Here is a 19,437-nt window from a genome sequence, read left to right on the forward strand (position 1 = left end):
AGTAAAGGCACTCAGGTCCTTAAATTTTTGGGAATCTATTGTAAAATGGTTTCTTACTCTATAGGCAAATCCGAAAACATGAGTTATCTTTCCTTGATCCGGAACGTAGTGCGCTTGCGTAACAGTAGGTAAAGACTTCCGGGTAGTATATTCGAGAAGCGTCATTATCAACAGTACAGAAGGCCGCAAATATATTGCTGTATAATTTTACAGTAATCACGCCAAGAAATATGTTAACGTTAATAAAAGATCTCAATGCATAGGTTTACTTCATACACGTGAAAATAACCAACTTTGCATGTAAAAATAATAGAAAATTAATGTTGTAACTAGAGGAGGACACCCCCCCCCCTCCCCGATAGGATGTTCTATCGTTAAACTGATGTAATTCCCTACGGCAGGCCTGTCCCGAGACGCAGTTAGATTATTCTAACTAACCCCCCCCCCCATTTTGCAGGATTTCACGTGTTTTATAATTGAAATTAGTATATATCATATATTGCATACATTTCCTCAGGATTTTTAGCCCGTGTTTTAATACAGTTAGATTTATAATTAAATATCAGAAGTTCAATATCAATGTAGTACATTCAGCGATGAAAGTTCTGCCACGATGTATGTCTAGGTATGTCGGACTGACACCTCTAGATTCTGAAAATGTCCATCTCCTTCGATTGGTGAGTACAATTTAATGAAACAGAGGCCACTGACAGATTTCCAGCTGTCTGCCCACAAATTTTATACAGTTTCAAATACAAGTATAACCATAAAGAAATTCGTCGTTACAAGCCATCTTTAAACTGACATTTAGACATGCAATGCTTTGCAAATAAAATAACGTATAACTGAACGTTCTGAATTTATAGTCGGCAAGAGTATTTACCTGTAAATACAGCCATTTTGAGTAAAATATTTGGAGTTTTACTCAAATTATTTTGTAAATTTGTGGCGAAAGGGGGTGTCTAAATCTGTCATTGCAATTTCTGTTATGACACGATACATGTCTATAATCAAGTAGATTTCAAGGGGGCTAAAACGAATAAAAGAGGTCTACGAAAAAATAATTTATATCAGTCTAGCAATATTGAACAAAATTAATAAAAAATATTATTTAGTTACCTATTTTACTGCATTTTAAACACATCAGTTGATATTGACAATCCTAGTTTCATGCTGCAGTGTACAAAATGATTTGCACGTCCAGGTACTTTGGAGAAAGTTACCCAATGATTGCAATCTGGTTTATTTTTGAAAGAGTCGATTGGTGGTGGTGGAATGATTTTAGCCCTGATAAAATAATGAGAGCGTTCATTTCCTAATTTAATTGATTTTTTTTATTTTGAAAGGGGGGGGGGCATGTTATGCAAGATCTTTGCACCACAGGCACTCGAAGTTTTTAATATCTATAATAAAGAAAATTGCCTACAAAATAATTATGTCAGTCGTTATTGGAGACATCTGTAAACAATTAAATGAATGTCTGGATGATTTTCAATTTAATTTTTAAAATCCCCCGAAAACCACACCCGACTCGATCAAGAAATTCTTTTTTTTTTGTTTCCATTAACATTTTCTTACTCTCTCGTACAAATGATTTCAACTGTTCTCGATTTTGAACAGCGCCCATACTAATATAACTATATATATATATATATATATATATATATATATATATATATATATATATATAATATATGCGCAATCTGACTGTGTTACTACCCGGAAGTTGTCATATTCACACTAAATGTAAGAATAAAAAGAGAGATAACTCACGTTTTCGGAAAGGCCTATACACCTTTAGTACCAGTTGTATAATTAACAATGGAAACTTATATAAATTCTTCAGTCTTGAATGAGGCTGTAGACAAGGAGATCTATTGGTACCATATATCCTTATTATTACAGTAGAATTGTTGGCAAAAGCACTTAAAGAAAATCGAAATATTAAGGGTGTAACTGTGGCTGGAAAATAAAATAAATTAGGCCAGTATGCGGACGACTCTTTTTTAACGTTAGATGGCAGTGAAAAATCACTTAGAGAATCTATGAGAGTTATTGATATGTTTAGAATGATTTCTGGACTACGTTTAAATATTTCAAAATCACAAGCAATTTGGTTGTGGAACAAATCAGGTTCGGCGGAAACTTTGCGTAATGATCTGAAAATAAAATGGGGAAATAGCAATTTTAAGCTCCTCGAAATAGTATTTACAAAACATCTGGAAGACATGACTTTATGTAATTATCAATCTAAAACAATGCCATTAAAAATTGTTAGGTTTGTGAACTAAACGGGATTTAACTCCAATAGGTAAAATCACAATTATCAAAACTTTAGCACTCACAAAGCTCATACACTTATTTTCAGCATTGCCTGACCCACCTAAACAAGTACTGGGAGAGTTGAATAAAATATTTTTTAAATTTATTTGGGGATACAAGGTAGAAAAGTTGAAAAGAAATACAATTGTGGGTAATTATGATGAATGGGGGCTAAATATAGTACATTTGGCATCTTATATATCTTATATTAAGCTGAAATGGGTCAAAAGGTACCTTGCTGATAATGAGGGTATATGGCAACATATGTTGTATAGTATTTTAAATCTTAGAAATGTGGATTTCATTTCTCACCTATCCAAAGAAAAACTTAATGAATTTGTAAATCATATTGACAATGTGTTTTGGAAAGATATGTTTAAAGCTCTATCAAGAGTTAAAGAAAGCTCTCTTTCCGTTACAGATTATTTGAATTTAGATATAAGAAACCTTGTTGATGTTAAATAATGGAATTTTAATACAAATTGGGTTGACAGAGGCATTAAGACCTTGAATGACTTAGTTTTGCAGAATGAAACATTCAAATACTTTACTGATGTAAAAGATGTGGTTGGTAGAAAGAACTTTTTGAGCTATTATTGTCTTATTTCAAAAGTACTCTACCTACCAACTCTCTACCTGAAGTTGTACACGTTTAAAAGCACAACCGATATTTGTACGCAGATGAGAAAAAACATAAATTCGAAATTTCCTCATTTCATTTTTCAAACTTCTAAAACTAACCACGGCATAGGTATTGTGTGGGTCAAAGTTCAAGGTCTATGGGTCAAACAAAATGGCTTATCAATTCCAATGTGTTTTATTCACCGTATTCTTCTCTTGAGGTTGATGAAGGCTTAAGCAAAATCATTTAATGCCCTGCTGAAAAAGGTCTTGGTATCTAAACAATTTCTATAAAGCGATAGTAGTTTACCAGGAATAAATGGAGGGGAAAATCCTGCTAGGGGGGGGGGGGGGGGGGAGTCTGACTCTACAACTAGTGATAGAGTACATGTAGGTCTTACCACAGGGAAGTCTGGCTCTAGAGTGAGACTTCTCCGGGGGTTCTCCTGCTCTAGAGTGAGCCTTCCCCCAGGGGGAAGGCTCACTCTAGAGCCAGGCTTCCGGGGGAAAAGCTCACTCTAGAGCCAGGCTTCCGGGGGGGGGGAAGTCTCATTATGGGGGAAGGCTCATTCTACAACACCGGCACGCTTCCCAGTGACCTAGCTATATAGATTAATTTCTATACATATAGCTTGAATATACAATGCATATTACCTGTTGGTGTAACAAAACTGTCTTAAAATATATCAACATTTTTGGTATACTCTTTGATCCTTATTGATTAATATGTAATAACTAGAATTAATATTTTAATTGCATCAGGTCAAGAGGATTGTCATTCAGTGGAAGACTGTGATGTGATATTTTCTTCACCAGAGAATCTTGTCGGGAATGAAGCTTTGAGAAATTCATTAGCCAGACTGAAGGTCTCCTTACTTGTTGTTGATGAGTTTCACACTGTCTCTACTTGGTAAGTGCTACTTTGTCCATATATGTGTATATAAAGATTGTTTGAATTTGCATGTAACCATAGACCTATTGGGTATAATGGTATGTAATACATATGAACACTTTAGGCGAGTTATATAAATGGTATTTGAATTTTGTATCAAAGTATCCAAATTTTCTGACAAATTTTAAACAACATTAATTTCATCAACATTATGAACTGTATAGTTACAGGTTATTGTTTTTTATTATTATTTATCAAATATCAAGATATTTTAAAGTTTGAAGCCAACATAAGATTGAAACTTAGTTTGTATTTCAGGGGTGAGCTTTCCAAAAACGAATCTGAAAAGATATTTAGACGGATTTTAGTCATCTTGGGGAGCTACGCAGTATTTTCCCGGATGTTGGTATGCTTGCACTTAGTGCAACCTACACCGATTCAATTTTACAAGAGGTGTTGTCAGCTCTTGCCATGGAAAGTGCAAACCGAATTATTGTTTCTCCAGACAAGAGTAACATTAAGTACACAGTGTTTAGAACTGGCAGGGCCATGGAATCTTCTTTATTTTGTTTGATAGACGAGATTCGTGAAGCCGATATGGAACATTTTCCTAGAACTTTGATATATTGTAACAGTATTCTTGATGTTGCTAGAAATTTTATCTATGTGAAAACAGAGTTCCCAGACTGTAATGTGATTGAAATGTTTCATTCTGAGACCAATGATGATATCAAAACAAGTATTGTTAGTGATCTTAGTTCATCTGAAGGTTTCCTTAAAATAGTTGTATGTACTATTGCACTAGGTATGGGTGTAGACATTAAGAACTGTAAAAACATTATATTGTATGGACCCCCTAGGAATGTAGTAGACCTTGTACAAATTGTAGGTCGAGCTGGTCGAGATGGAACTAATGCTAGTGCTTTGATTTTGTGTAATTCATACCAAATTGCCCGGATAGAAAAACATATGAAAGAAATTATTCTTGCTGACACATGTCGTCAGAAAATTATAATGAGTCATTTTCTCTCTATATATAATCAGAATATGCACATATGTTATGATAATTGTGCAAAAATATGTAATTGTAAAATATGTGAGGTGCCATATTTGGAAAGGGTACTTATCAATAGCCACACTGTAGACAAAACTTTATCAGAGGAGAATTCTCAATCAGATTCAGATTCTGAATCACATGAGTAAACTTGTATAGAATGTAGTATTGTTTAGCAGGATATGTTTTTACACACATAAACTTTTCGTAATGTCTGTTACACATGTAATAAAGTTGATTATAACATGTTGAACAATCCTATTCAAGTTTTTCCATGAAGTTGCCATACAATATTATGTGAGATACTATTGTATATACAGTGTATAGCTTACGTAATGTGATGAAAACTGACATACAAAATTGTTATGTTGTGTACCTTAACTCGTTCTCAAGAAGGTTCCGCTCCTCCTCACTTGGGATGAAGTCTGTTGTCTCAAGGTCATCTACATCTAATATGTACATGTACTGGTCATCAACTACCTGCTGAGGTACCACACGGTCAACAACTCCTATGACATTAAACAAGTGAGTTGAAATTGTTTTCTGCTGTGTTGTACGATAGGACGGAACTATATTGCGGTCCCAGTTGTCTCCCACAAGTTGATATTTAGCTGTTGGTAATCCCCTCGACCAACCATTCTTTATCTGGAGTAGTTGTCTGTCTAAAAGGTCATACCATGATTCTAACTTGTTCCTTAGTGTTTGTGGATGTACACTCATACCAATTTTAGAAAGTCGTTCAATGTCCTAAAAAGACAAAAGTAAATACATGTATGTTCATACATTGTGGTACTTCAGTTGTTCACACATAAAATGATCCTTGCTGGATTCGCCTCACAAAATATTGAATTAATTAACAAGTCCTATGCATGGTATAATTAAGAATAAACATACTGGATACAGTATTAAGTTAATTCCATTACTGGTTTTATGCTGCATTCAAGATCGATTTATTCGTACGTGTTGTGGGAGCATCGCGATTAGATGTAGTTCTTCAATTTTGCAACAGATCTACACACGCTATACTGGGATTCAAATTTCTGACCTATGAATCAGCTCCTAACACTGCAACTCTATAACAGAGAATCCCCCTGCTCTAACATTTATGCAAAGGTGACAATTAAGTTTGATGTTTTCATACATGTCAAGTTAAAATAATGTAATTAGAAATCGACATCCCATTTTTTATGATATGCACCATTCAATATATTTAATTCAAACATCCAAACTTGATAGTCAGGTATTAATTATCATTTTTCATAAGCTCAATATTCAGTAGCATTATGGCCTTACCCTTTGAGTACAATTGCCATGTAACATGACGAAGCCCATCAAGTATTGGAGAGTAGTCATTTCTCTAAACCTTCCTTGAAGACATATTGCTGTTGCCAGTAGAGCATGATGTAACTTGCTGTCAGACACCGATTTAGGAATAGGTGACACAACAGTTGAGAACACTTTTAATAGATTTGGTGCTCTGAGCTGTAATTCTCTATGCAGTTTGTCCCATGTGAATTGCATAATGTTTTCATGGGTCTTGTCAATTAGAATACTTCCAGAGTTCCTCTTGCAAATGTTCTCACACTCGGACTTTATCACATTGGCTGTTGCAGATACAACTGAATTTGGATTCCTTGAAATTATGATTTTCAATAGCCCCTCTTCAACATCTCGATCACGGAACAACACTTTGCAATACTTTTTCTGGTGATCATCTGTGATCCATTTTGTTTTTGCACCGCTTTTAAAATAGTCAATCAACTGTAAGAATAAAGTAAAGAAAGTTATATATAATTGGTGGTAAATATATATACATGATGTGTAGAAGTAATATGCTTTACTTTCAGTTAAATTAATACAAGTTTAACATTTGAAGGGATATTGTTTTTACTTTACAGGGTTATGGATGTGGAAAAAAAATTAGCACAAAAATATTAAATTCTAGTAGTTTTACACCAGTTTAATTCAGCATCAACACACAAGCTTGTCAAATCTTGTTCTCAATATCTAATTGTTCCAGATGTGTATGAAGTCAGTATCTTCTGCTCATTGAAAAAAAGGAAACAAAGTCAAATGAAACTTTCAACAATATAGTAACAGTAACAAAAAACTTGGATCGTCATGCAGTGAAACATAACTTTTTTTTTAATCATTAAAAAATTATTAGTTTTAAAATGATCATAACACAACATTAAAAAATGCATTTGCTCCAAGTAAAATAACAACAATCAAATTAAAAATACAAAGAACTATCCAGACTTAATCACATCATGTTCACATCTGTTCCAAAAAAGCTAATTTTGTATAGATGCATATGATTTCTGTCTACATGGAGATAATTATTAGGACTATCAAAAGGCAGTGGTACTTTGTAAATGCTGCATTGTTGGATACCCATGGCGTCTTCATTTTCATATGTACATGTATGTATTCCATTTCTCTTTTGATACACAAATTTTACATACTAATATATCTTCTTATTCTGAATTTATTTCTTAAAGTCCTAGTCATGTTTTGTTTCAAAATCTAAATCAAACATCTGTGTATAATTTTCCCCCATGTTTACCCCCTAAAGTATATTTGTAATTTTTGATGCTCGCCTAATGGCAAAGAAAGGGAAGTGTCTCAACATGCAAATTTGTATAAATGCACATTCAGACATAGATGGGTATATGAGAAAAACCACCATTGGTTACAGACACTATTTTTGGAACAGACATTTACATTGTTGTTCTTACTTGTTCATTAACATAATATAGATAGGTGAACAAGGTATTGTTGACATGAACATTAACATGGCTCTTACCTGGATTTTACCAGTTACATTTGATTCCTCATTACCAGATGAAAACAATGCCCTTTTGGTTGGTTTATTCTTTTCATTTTGTATCGTAGTTCCAAATGTAAAAAATTGTCAGATTTTGTCCATCTATCAATAATTTGTGAAAATGAGAACAAAATCATGTAGAAATGTTTAAAATATGACTATTAACAGCCTGTGAAATAATAGCATGCAAGTGTATCAGTGACCATAAATATACCCGAGATATTGTCATGACTTTGCCATGGCTATTTCTCTTGAATAAATATGAAATGTCAGACTATCCTTATGCTTTGTTATGTACAATGCAGAGTAGATACAGTAAAATATCTCTATCTCGATGTCCGAGGGACTTCGAAAAAACTTCGAGATATCCAGGGGTTCGAAATATCCAAAATTGATCTTGAGTATATATTTTTTTCAAGGAGGATATTTGATGTTTCAAAGATGAAGCATGTATTATTAATTGCGTTATCGTTAATGTGAGCATTACCTTCAAGCGTACTCCGGCAATTGTGTGCGTTTATCTAACCCAAATGTTAATGATATAGCGTGTATCATTCAAAACACTATCCCTGAAATCGGGCGTGTCAGTTCATATTTGGCGGTGAACTTCATGCATAATATTCGAAGGCTGCACTAATCACCCAAGCTGTTGAACCAATTATTGCGCAAAATGCGAGCGTGGATTAGCGGTTAGTAATTATAATTGGTGTAGTCGCGGGTGTGACTTGACGACGTCAGGTATGGTAAGCAGAGCGGAAAGTTGACTGCACTTCGAGATAAACCAGGTAAATTTAGGGCATGGGACCTTGAAAATACTTCGATATAAGCAGGGTATTCGAGATTACGGTGTTCGAAATATCAGAAGTTTTTAAAATCATTTATATGGGGAAAACGGCCTGGACCGGCGGTCGCCTTCGACTCAAGCAGGGTATTCGAAATAAACCATATTCGAGATACAGATATTTTACTGTATTTCAATTTCAATCAGTTTGGCTTAGGTTGCTTATTCTGTTATAAAAATCACTGTCTCAATTTAACCCTTGTATTGCAGTGTGGTCAACAAATTAGAATTGTCTATAGCAATATCAAAGAATGCTTTATGCTAAGTTTGGCTTAACTAGAAATTGACTCACCATGGCCAGTTATGGAAAATTTACAAAAAAGAAATTATTAATTTTAACCTTACCACATTTGTCCTCATTTGGAGCAATGGGGACACATCCAAGCAATTGTTGAGAAGGTTCAGGCAACTGTCAATGTAAATGTATGCAAATTTATAAATATATATACTAAATATAATTTACTGGACATGAATTTGTTACAATGTATTATCGAATCTGATTGTGGTGCCAACTGATAAGGTTATATATGATATATATATATTTGTGTATATATAGGGGTCTAATGCAAAAAAATGCTCTTATTAATGTTTTAATCATCTCCATATTACAATTTTAAAGCAAATATCTTATTTTTATTCAAACGAAAACATTAAAACATTAGAAATAACTTAGTGATTTACTTGTACGTCTGCATCATGTGATGTACAAAGGTCTCTAGGGGTAATGTCCTGAAATTCTTTAATTTCCACTGGGACAACAGCAAGTACATTAGTAAGTTTCCTGGGTTGCTCTGATGCTGGACTTCTGGCCAAACGTTTCTATACATGATGCACACGTAAATTGCGGGTGGGCGATGGTAACGCAAGTGTAAATACCCGCATTGTCCTCGTATTGGCATCCTTAATGTACTCTGTAAGTGAGCGTATTTCATTTTTCAAACGCAACACCCTTTCTATTGACCTGTTGCATTTAACACAGATACCTTTAGGTCCGTCGAAATTGAAATTTTCTTTCGACTCGATCACTTTTTCTATGTTCTAAACCCTTTCGGCAGTTAATTTCAATTTCAGGTTATTCAATTTTTTAACAATAACGTCACCAGATGTAGTAGTTTCTCGTGTTTCAAAACAAAACCCACAAATTACACAAACGTTTTCTTGTAAATAAATTCGACGTGGTGCCAAGGGCGCCGGCATTACAAACAACATTCGATACCTTTCGGATTTTTACTGTGATAACCGTGTGATAACCTTGTTCCGACTTACACTTATGCCCCGGCATAAGCTGTCATCTGATTGGCTAATGACTCACATGACTGAACACGACTCTTTGTGGGTCGTTGTTAGATCTTTGTGTAGCGATTGCGTGAGCGGATCAAAGATCTCATTTTATATAGATTGTGTGTCTGCATGTCCGTATCACTGTCCGTGTGTCTGAAAACCTTTTCACATTTTCGATTTTTCCATAACCACTAAGCTAATTTCGACCAGACCTGGCAAAAATATCCCCGCGTGAATGTAATTCAACTGGAGATAATTAAGAAAATACAAAAATAGGATGGGATCATTTAAAGATCACTAATGAACCAACGGGCCAGGAAAGTTGAAAGTTATATAAAAGATTCTCCTTACATAGCGCAGACTCACGTTTGTTGAAATCATGCCCCTCCCCGGGAGTAGGGTGTTGTCACAATTGTGGATGAAAGATTTACATGTATGTAGGGAAAATCTTTAATACCCATCCTAAGATCCACTGGATCAGAAAAGTTGAAATTCGCATGAAACCTTCAGGACATAGCGCATATCCCAGTTTGTTAAAAGTGTGACAGCCGAGAGTATTGTGGGGCCATTAAGGGATATCACAATTCTACATATGAATATATAGGGAAAACCTTTTTAAAAACTCCAAAGAACCACTCGACCAGAAAAGTTCAAGTTTACAGGAACGCTTCTTGACATAGGGAACCCTTTATTCTATGATTGTTCAAATATCTTCAAAACTGGTGACACCATCACCCTTATACGTATACCATATACATTTTTCTGCATATGACAAGATGTATTGAATATTCTGTTCGGTGCCCTGGGGTCATCTCAAACCCTATTTTTTAATTGTTGGATCATAGAAAATCAAGGTCCTGTTATTATTAGTATATTCCTGCTGCATATATCAAGATGCATTTTGTGTTCTGGAGTCATTCCAACCCCCATCATGGTTCATTGTTCAACTATTTTTAAAATGGTTGAGATTCTAATCCTTAAGGAGGTATAATACATCGTCATAATGATTATCTCCCTTTTAAGACATGACTGGGAATATAGATACCATGTATTACATGGAGCAATATATGTATATCCAATTTAGATTTATTTACCTAGCTAAGTAGATCAGTATGCGAGGGTGTCAACTGCTGATTATTTGACTAAATACAGAAATGTCGAAGAAAAAAGCAACATTTTGACTGCATTTTCCTCTCAGGGTAAAATAAAATTCAGAAACATCAATGGACTTCTACATGACACCATCTATCCAAAATATTAATCAGAATAGAAATTGATATCAGTTACTGCTCAAAATAAAAGAGGAGTTTAAAGAAAAATAAGAGAGTGGGACAGACGAACAGACAGACGGAAGGACGGACCAGGGAAACAAAAATATACTCGAATTTTCTCTAGGGAGTGCGGGTCTGATAGATAAACATGTGAAATTATATCCTCATTTTTTTAATTATTAGGGTTAATATGAAATGAAAATTGATGACTATAGAGAAGCTACAGTGTAAATCCCCCTCAGATGTACACTTATGGGAGTTATGAGATTGATCACTTTTCTTTATCTTCACCTTTCACACTTTACATTTGTTCAGTTATATCGACTTACACGTGATACAGTGTGGGGTATCAAAGTCTATGATGTCAGCAACATTTCTTTGATAGCAAGTCAGATCAGGTCCAATAGGGTGCTGTAGTTCTTAATCAAATCCGACAGAACGTTGTGACCCTTGAGCCTTGCATCAGGGTTTATTTTCGTACCTTTGATATCATACCCCTTTGTACTATTTTTGCAGGTCATTAGATGATATCTGGTTGTATCTATAATAGCAAACTTTGCAGTCATGTTCTGGAACCGAGGCAGCAGAAATCTCCCACCCAGGGAGCCGGGACTACCCTTTGTAGGAAACGTGGACATAAAGGCGGAACCTTCGTACTTTATGTAAGAAAAACGCTTATAAATACTATCTTGTATCTGTGACACGATCTCAGATACTGAATATGCTTTAATGTACTGTACTCCTAGAGTTTTGCTTGGTCGTTAAATCATTACCATGTATCGCTAGTTGTACATTATTCATACACTTCTCCAACACGTAATGGTAAGTTAGATGTGTGATAACAAATCATAGGCATTCTGATCAAAAAACACAATACGTCAGTACAAAGTCAAAGTATCGCATGATCGAAGCGTAGCAGGATATAACGTCACATACAAGTGGTATAATTGTTAACTTATACAGTGTATAAAGCCATTTTTCAAAATTTGGTGCTTTGTAAAAGCTACATCACATAATATCAATAATTGAACAAGAAGGAAAACAAAGCCAATTGTCATCTGATAATTTATATGCAAATTGATTTCTAGCGAACTGCAGAAGAAACATGGTGATTTGTTCACACTGACGATATTTGGTCAAACGATCATCGTGGTTTGTGGTCATGACAAAATCAAAGAAGTGATGATCAAGAATGGAGAAATCACATCCGGCCACCCCGTGTTTTTCGGATATACGGAGTATTTTGAACTTTCAGGTATTATAGAGGGAACAATTTGATGTTGATCATATAACCAAGTGCTAGTTAAACACGAATTGTCTAGAAAAACGAAAAATGTTTTTCACGTGCTACTTGAAATGTTAATTTTTATTTAGACTAATTTGGAATTAGTAGATTTATCATCAATAATACATGTAATTATAGGTGTAATTGGAGCGTCTGGATCTATTTGGAGAAATCAGAGAAAATTCTGGCATGATGCATTACAAGCTATCGATTCCGGATGTAATAATCTTGAATCCCGCGTTTTAGGGGAAGTGGCAGATTTCCTCCATGAGGTAGAAAAAATGGAGGGGAAACCGTTCGATGTAAGCAGACTGATAAAAACAAGCCATTACAACATAATATCGTCTCTTCTCTTCGGAGAAAGATTTGCTCACAGTGATGCCAATCTTACTCGAATTGTGGATTTAGTAGACGAAGATATGACCATCACCTTCTCTAAGCAATTGATTCTAGGCTTCGTGGAATGGCTGAAGTATCTTCCTGGAGATCGTTTTAAGGTCAGACGAAGACGATTCCTTGTAGACGAAATCTTCAAAATCGTTCAGAAATCAGTGGATGAGCACAAAGAAACGTTGGAAAACGCCAAGAGCGAAGATTTCATCTACAGTTTCTTGAACGAACAAAAAAGTAGAAAATTGAACAATGAAGATCTGAAAGGCTTTGGAGGTAATTTAATTGTACTTAATTATTTTGTTCAAGTCCAAATGTCCCGTGGGGACGTTGGCCAGACTAGGTCCTTTGTACCCATTGCTTGTTGTAAGAGGCAACTAAATCGGGCGGTCCCACGGGTGAGACCGAAAAACCGAGGCCCCATGTCACAACATGTACATGTATGGTACAATTAAGATCCCTTTTAGCTTAAAGACCGTAAGCGCCGAGCAAAGCCCTAAACTTTAAAGCCCTTTGCAATGAATGGTGATGTCTCGATATGAAAGGTAAAGATAACGAACAGTGATCAATCTCATAGGTGTCTTCACCTTCTCATACGCGTAATTTCATACGTCTTATACAAAATTAAGAGTAGGGCAAACACAGACCCTAGAAATGCCAAAGGTGGGAGCAGGTCCGTAGGAGCAGTAAGCATTCCCTGTCGACCGGTCATACACGCCATGAGCCCTATATCTTAAAGATGTAAACCATAGTCAAACTCAGTATGCTAGAACTGCGAAATCGGTTTGAAACACGTCGGACATTTGACTCAATGACAGATTGTATAGGCAAATTATATCATTATAACGACCGTACAATTTGCGAAATGCTGACTTTAAACGCTACTGATGAAACCCTTGTATTATCAATTTGTTTGTAAGTAGCCTGATTTAAAAACTGATCATACACAGAACAGCACTTGCGTATCGAATTAGTTGAGAGATGGAAGCACCATATGCAGGTGATAACAGAAAATTGCTACATACATGTAAATATGGGAAGTTGACGATGGAGAAGCTGAACCGTTTGTCATCAAGTTGAACTGTTAGTTTGGCGTTAATAATATTTATTTTCAATTAAATATCTACGTATGAAGTAGATGTTGAGGTCTCTGTGATGTCTTTCTCGTGTTCACAGGAATCTATCGAATCGACATATGAATGTAAATTAAAATGTCATCGATATATCTAAATGTTGAATTGAAGACCACAGCAATACTATTTTTTCTTTTCATGTAGATGCTTTTTAATAAAGTCTGCTTCATACGAATATAAAACCAGGTCAGTTAATAAAGGAGCACAATTTGTGCCCATCGGAATTCCAAAGAACTGTCCATGATGTCAAAAAGTCTAGTCTTTTATACATCATGAGGAATAGTTGTGTAAAGCGGAGAAAAGTCATACGTTTTGATGCTGTTAATTTGAGAAAAGTTTTGCGATTTCAAATTTGCTAAATGTTTTATAGAACTTTTTAGAATCCACATTTGATTTACTCTACTTCTGGCATATGTTGTAGCACATTTGAAATTTATCCTTCACAGCTGTTAATATTTTCGTGAAGACCAAAGATACGGGCTGGTAGAATATTCAAAAGATTCAGCAATGTATCTTTCTTTGTAAGGGTTTTTGAGAAGTTTGGGAATCCAGTATAGGTACGGTAACTCATATCCATCCCTTCCATTGACTGGGATATTAAATGTATCTAAAATCGAAGCATCATTTTGAAGAATTTCATCTTTTAAAAGCGTAGTTGGAGATTAAGTAGGATTACCAAATGTGGAATTAATGCCAAGTTTGTTTAAAGACCCAATTCTAAGTCAACGCCACTAACTTTTACCTGTATCCTGGTCAATGAAAGGTGAAAACAACGAACAGTGATCAATTTCATAACTCCTATAAGAAATACGAAATAAAGAGTTGGGCAAACACGGACCCCTGGACATACATGACGAGGGATCATGTACCTGATGGTAAGCCGCCCATTGCTTGATTAATTGTATATTGTTTAACGTCCCTCTCAAGAATCCTTCAATCATATGGAGACATCACCATTGGCAGTCAATGAATGCAATATTTAAGCCTATGCTCGGCGCTTAGGATGGATCTTTGTCATTCTACACCTGCTGTGACAGTGTCTCGGCGTTTGAGGTTTTATCCGAAGGACCATTCCATGTAGTGGTACCGAGGACCTATTCTAACCTGGATCCCTAATGACCTCTTTGCACAGAAATTGTCTCTAAAATTTATGTATTTTGGAGTAAATTTCTCCAAGTCAAAGCGTTTAGATACATATACTAGGCTCCTGATTACATTTACATTTGAAATCCTGTAATGTTTATAATTTTTTTTGCAGATAGAGACCTCCTTATAATGGGCTATGTACTGTATTTTACTAGTGCAACAGCAGTTCATGAATTATATTGGTACATATTGTTCCTCATACACAACCCAGATGTGGTGGTAAGCATGCGCAGAGAAATACAGGAAAATGTTGGATCGAAGAAATCCGTGACTATGGCCGACCAAGCCAAGCTTCCTTACTGCCGGGCCGTGATGTATGAAGTCCTACGTGCGTCTGCCACTGTCTTCGTTACTCCTACACATACATTGTCAGAAGAGATCGAAGTCAAAGGTTTCACGCTGCCAAAAGATGCTTGGTTGATGCCAGTATTAGGCACGATCAACCTGGACCCGGTTATTTTTCCCGAGCCCGAGAAATTTAAACCAGAGCGATTTCTGAATGAGAATGGGGAACTGGCTGGTTATGAGAAGGTGTACGCTTCATTTTCTCTAGGTATGTTTGATATAAAGAATTATCAATGATGAGAATCGGCCTCTTTCTCACATGTATCATTTATACGCGATATCGTTTATACTGATTATAATATACTAGATTATCAATCTATCCCATCATAGAGAGAGGACGTGTACAGTGTAGATATCATGGCTGCAAGGGACAGTCCTTGATTGAGTTCCAACCACCATAGAATTTTGATAATATTAAAACTGATATTGGTTCATTTCCCAGAATCTCGAGGTCAAACGGGACTATATAATTTAAAGCAAATAAAATGAGAATGAAGGAAAAATGAGAGAAAGAAAGAAAAATTCAGGTATTTAGAGGAGGGGATATTTTCATCGTATCACGCAGTAAAATATTTTACACACAGAGACAATTGGTAGTATTGCTTCTATTACATAGTAATTAGTTTGTCATATGTATTTATTTTAGGCCCGAGAGATTGTTTGGCCAAGAACCTTGGTAAAATGGAAATGTTTCTTTTCCTTACAACACTGGTGCAGAACTATGATATTGAAAACGAGGCCGGGAAACCTCTGCCTTCTCTGGATGGAATGTCAAGTGGATTTCGTACTGCCATTCCCTACGAAGTTTGTTTGAAAAAAAGAAAATAAATGAACGGGCGATAAAAGCCATACATCATACATTTAATGTATTTTGTTTATTTATAGTACAGTTGTTTGGACTGGAATAAATAAATAAATAAATAAATATATATATATATATATATATATATATATATATATATATATATATATATATATATAAGCACTAAAGTTCCAACAACACGCGATACCTAAAACTGTCGGATCCACATCATGGATACAAGGTCGAATACCAAAAATTATGCAAAGACATGATCAGTATGGGAATGTCTAATGTTGCTTCAATTTCTTAGGCTGCTTATTCGGACTTGGTCATTTTTGTTTACTTATTCAAACTTGTTATTTCCATTATCTTTCTCTCAAATTTTGTTTAATTCTTATTTCATTTTATAGTGTTCATTCATTAAGTTAATCACAGTTTATTTTTAGTTTTTGTGTTGATAGATTTTTTTTCTTATTATTATCTTTTATAAATTATTTATTCTTAATGCATAGTGAAAATAAAATCTCTCTGGGTACGAGTTAGCTTTATTATTTGTCAACATAATTGGGTTAACTCAGCTCTTTGGACGAATAAGACATGTCCTAATTCGCCCCATTTTTAACATTGATTTGCAAGCCTAAAGACCAAAAACATGTAGTCTGCATTGTAATCACTTTTGTAGATTAGTGTAGTTGTAGTGCTAGATGTATTTATATGTAGTTGTTGTTATTATTCTCTATTGATATTGGCCACAATATGTAATTCTTTTCGTTTGTCCTGAAGAAGGGATGGGTCGTCCCGAAAATAATTTTAGTGTCGTTGGTCATTTTTTTAGTACTTTGTATATGTAGATATATTAATATTATATTATGGTATCGTATGGACCATTTGGATTGGAAATGGTTTAGTATGTACCAGTTACGTTGGGAAAGAACAACTCTGTCACAAGCATGCAGTCTAGACGGATCAGAAGATAATTGATCAAACTGACTTGTCTGATTCATTGAGGTGAACTATCAAACTAAGGTATGCAAACTTGAGAAGTCGTTACTCCCGATATAAGGTGATGGAATATAAATTGATAAATCATCATGCTCATTGTTTTAGAATGTTCTTAAAGCAGGATACACCAGTCAACCTGATATCAAATTTTCTGTTTGCCTCAATGAAGGATCTTTTATTTTAAAAAGTACATTAAAATATGAATGTTCGTTGAAACTCGCATTTTAATCTATTCAGGGATTTCAACAGTCTGGATTGAAGTCAGCATTTCGCAAATTCTATGGTCGTTATAACGATCTAGTTCGTCAATACAACCTTTCATTGGGTCAAATGCTGTCTGACGTGTTTCATACCGATTGTTAAGCCGTTCTTGGCACACTGATTTTGACTGCGGATAACTCCGTTTACCTGATCAGGATATGGGGCTCACGGCGGATGTGACCGGTCAAAAGGGGATGCTTACTCCTCCTTGGCACCTGATCCCACCTCTGGTGTGTCCAGGGGTCCGTGTTTGCCCAACATCTATTTTGTATTGCTTGTAGGAGTTATGAGATTGATCACTGTTCGTTATCTTCACCTTGCATTCAACACCGATAAAGACCATTTTGGACACATAATATATCAGACAAGTGTAAAAATGCAACGCTGTCTGAACAAAGCATTGTACTTGATTAGCTTTGTTTGTATATTTGGTTTTCATATATAGACAGCAATTCTGCATTTCCACACGGGAAATGAAAAAAATGAGAATTCCCTTTATATGTCAAGAGGGTGCACCACAGAGTAGCTGTTGACCACTGCACTCGGAAGAAATCTAAGGGCTTAGATTTGATACGATCCGATACTAAAAACAAGTTAGCAAAAAACACCATGAAAAACGCCCTGGAGGAACAATTCGAGAATTCAAAGAAAATGAGCACATGATTCTATGGAATAATCGGAACAATGATAGATGGATTAACGGACAGATTAGATCGAAATTAGTACCGTTATCTTAGGAAATTACCACAAAACAAGGAAAATACCCGTTAATGAAAGGGGAAGATAATGAACAGTGATCAATCTCATAACTCCTATAAGCAATACAAAATCGATAGTTGGGCAAACACGAACCCCTGGACAGACCATTAATCAAATGCGCAATTCAAATCCGAAACCTGATGAACAGTGTTCTTTAAATGATACTATGTCAGAAATATGTGAACAAGAGTCTGTAACTTCTGACTCAAATGTGCCAAGTATCAGCGTATCGTGTATTTGATGTGATATACATTTTCATGTCATTTTGATATGTGGCTTTCTGTTTATTACAGGGCATTCCAATTTATCATATTTATTGTGTAATTAACTGTGCCAGTGAAGAGCGAGGTATAGATGGGACATAAATACAATCTTTCAAAAGGATAAACGTTGTTCTTATATTTTTCATCAACGCACCATGATCTACACCATGTATCAGCGCGTCTCCGGCCAGTCCACACACAGAAAGCGCGACATCCGAACAACCGTTCATAAACGTTTCCCGATAAGCGTGCAAAAACAAACCAAAAGACCCATTGAAGAGTGTTGACTTTGTACAAACACATTGTAACACTAACATAATCTGATAAACTTTGATTACCAGTTAGTAGCATTGTTTTGTATTTTTTGACTATTACAAATAATTATGTTCTTAAGATAAAGGGTAGTGAATGTTATTTATATGTTATTTTAACGTTGTTTAGCCTTTATATATTATATATATTAAATTTGACATCTGCCTATCCAACATAAATAAAGTAATGTTTAGAATTATAGCTGATTCTGACAGTTGTTAATGGGTAACCTATTAAATGCGTCAACACTTCATCGCTTCATATTTGATACTCTGTAAAACTCTTGTAGCTTGTTGGATATTAATGTATTATTATTATATATCATGTAGTTACAGAGAACAGACGTGTAAATTAATGTAAAACTTATACGGTACCAATTTTGATGCACCAGATGCGCATTTCGACAAATGTCCCTGCAGTGATGCTCAACCGAAATTTTTGAAATCCTAAATAACGGTGAATGTGTTTTGACATCGATTTAAGGGACAGTCGATGTTGCCTTCATAATATCCGGACCCCCCCCCCCTCCCCTGGAATGGGGGCGGGGTTATCTTACGGTTTATCGGCTAAAGTTTACATTTCAAATACAATTCACTCTACTATATTTTGAAAAAAGGGGAAGTGGGAGGA

General features: G+C 35.3%; 2 protein-coding genes and 1 long non-coding RNA gene across 4 annotated transcripts in view; 2 read left to right on the plus strand and 1 right to left on the minus strand.

Annotated features, from left to right (window-relative positions):
• LOC130048156 (uncharacterized) overlaps positions 1–5,820 on the minus strand; it is a 12,098-nt gene extending 6,278 nt beyond the window's left edge. The window contains exon 1 of the mRNA XM_056144501.1: positions 5,266–5,820. Within this exon, the coding sequence (XP_056000476.1) occupies positions 5,266–5,609 (344 nt within the window). The 5' untranslated portion in view covers positions 5,610–5,820. The remainder of the gene's footprint in view (positions 1–5,265) is intronic.
• LOC125653645 (cytochrome P450 2B1-like) overlaps positions 1–16,268 on the plus strand; it is a 31,787-nt gene extending 15,519 nt beyond the window's left edge. The window contains exons 2-6 of one of the 2 annotated variants that reach the window (XM_056144492.1): positions 11,626–11,771; positions 12,198–12,364; positions 12,533–13,060; positions 15,176–15,616; positions 16,055–16,268. In XM_056144492.1, coding sequence (XP_056000467.1) covers positions 11,674–11,771; positions 12,198–12,364; positions 12,533–13,060; positions 15,176–15,616; positions 16,055–16,236 — 1,416 coding nt within the window. In that variant the 5' untranslated portion in view covers positions 11,626–11,673 and the 3' untranslated portion in view covers positions 16,237–16,268. The remainder of the gene's footprint in view (positions 1–11,625; positions 11,772–12,197; positions 12,365–12,532; positions 13,061–15,175; positions 15,617–16,054) is intronic. The other variant, XM_056144493.1, reaches the window with a different exon arrangement.
• On the plus strand, positions 3,706–5,142 carry LOC125653644 (uncharacterized). The gene is made up of 2 exons (XR_008797009.1): positions 3,706–3,853; positions 4,154–5,142. It is a non-coding gene; the product is annotated as an uncharacterized LOC125653644 (long non-coding RNA).
• Positions 16,269–19,437: the final 3,169 nt, after the last annotated feature.

This window comes from Ostrea edulis, chromosome 7 (assembly GCF_947568905.1).
Source record: "Ostrea edulis chromosome 7, xbOstEdul1.1, whole genome shotgun sequence".
Classification (NCBI taxonomy): Eukaryota; Metazoa; Mollusca; class Bivalvia; order Ostreida; family Ostreidae; genus Ostrea; species Ostrea edulis.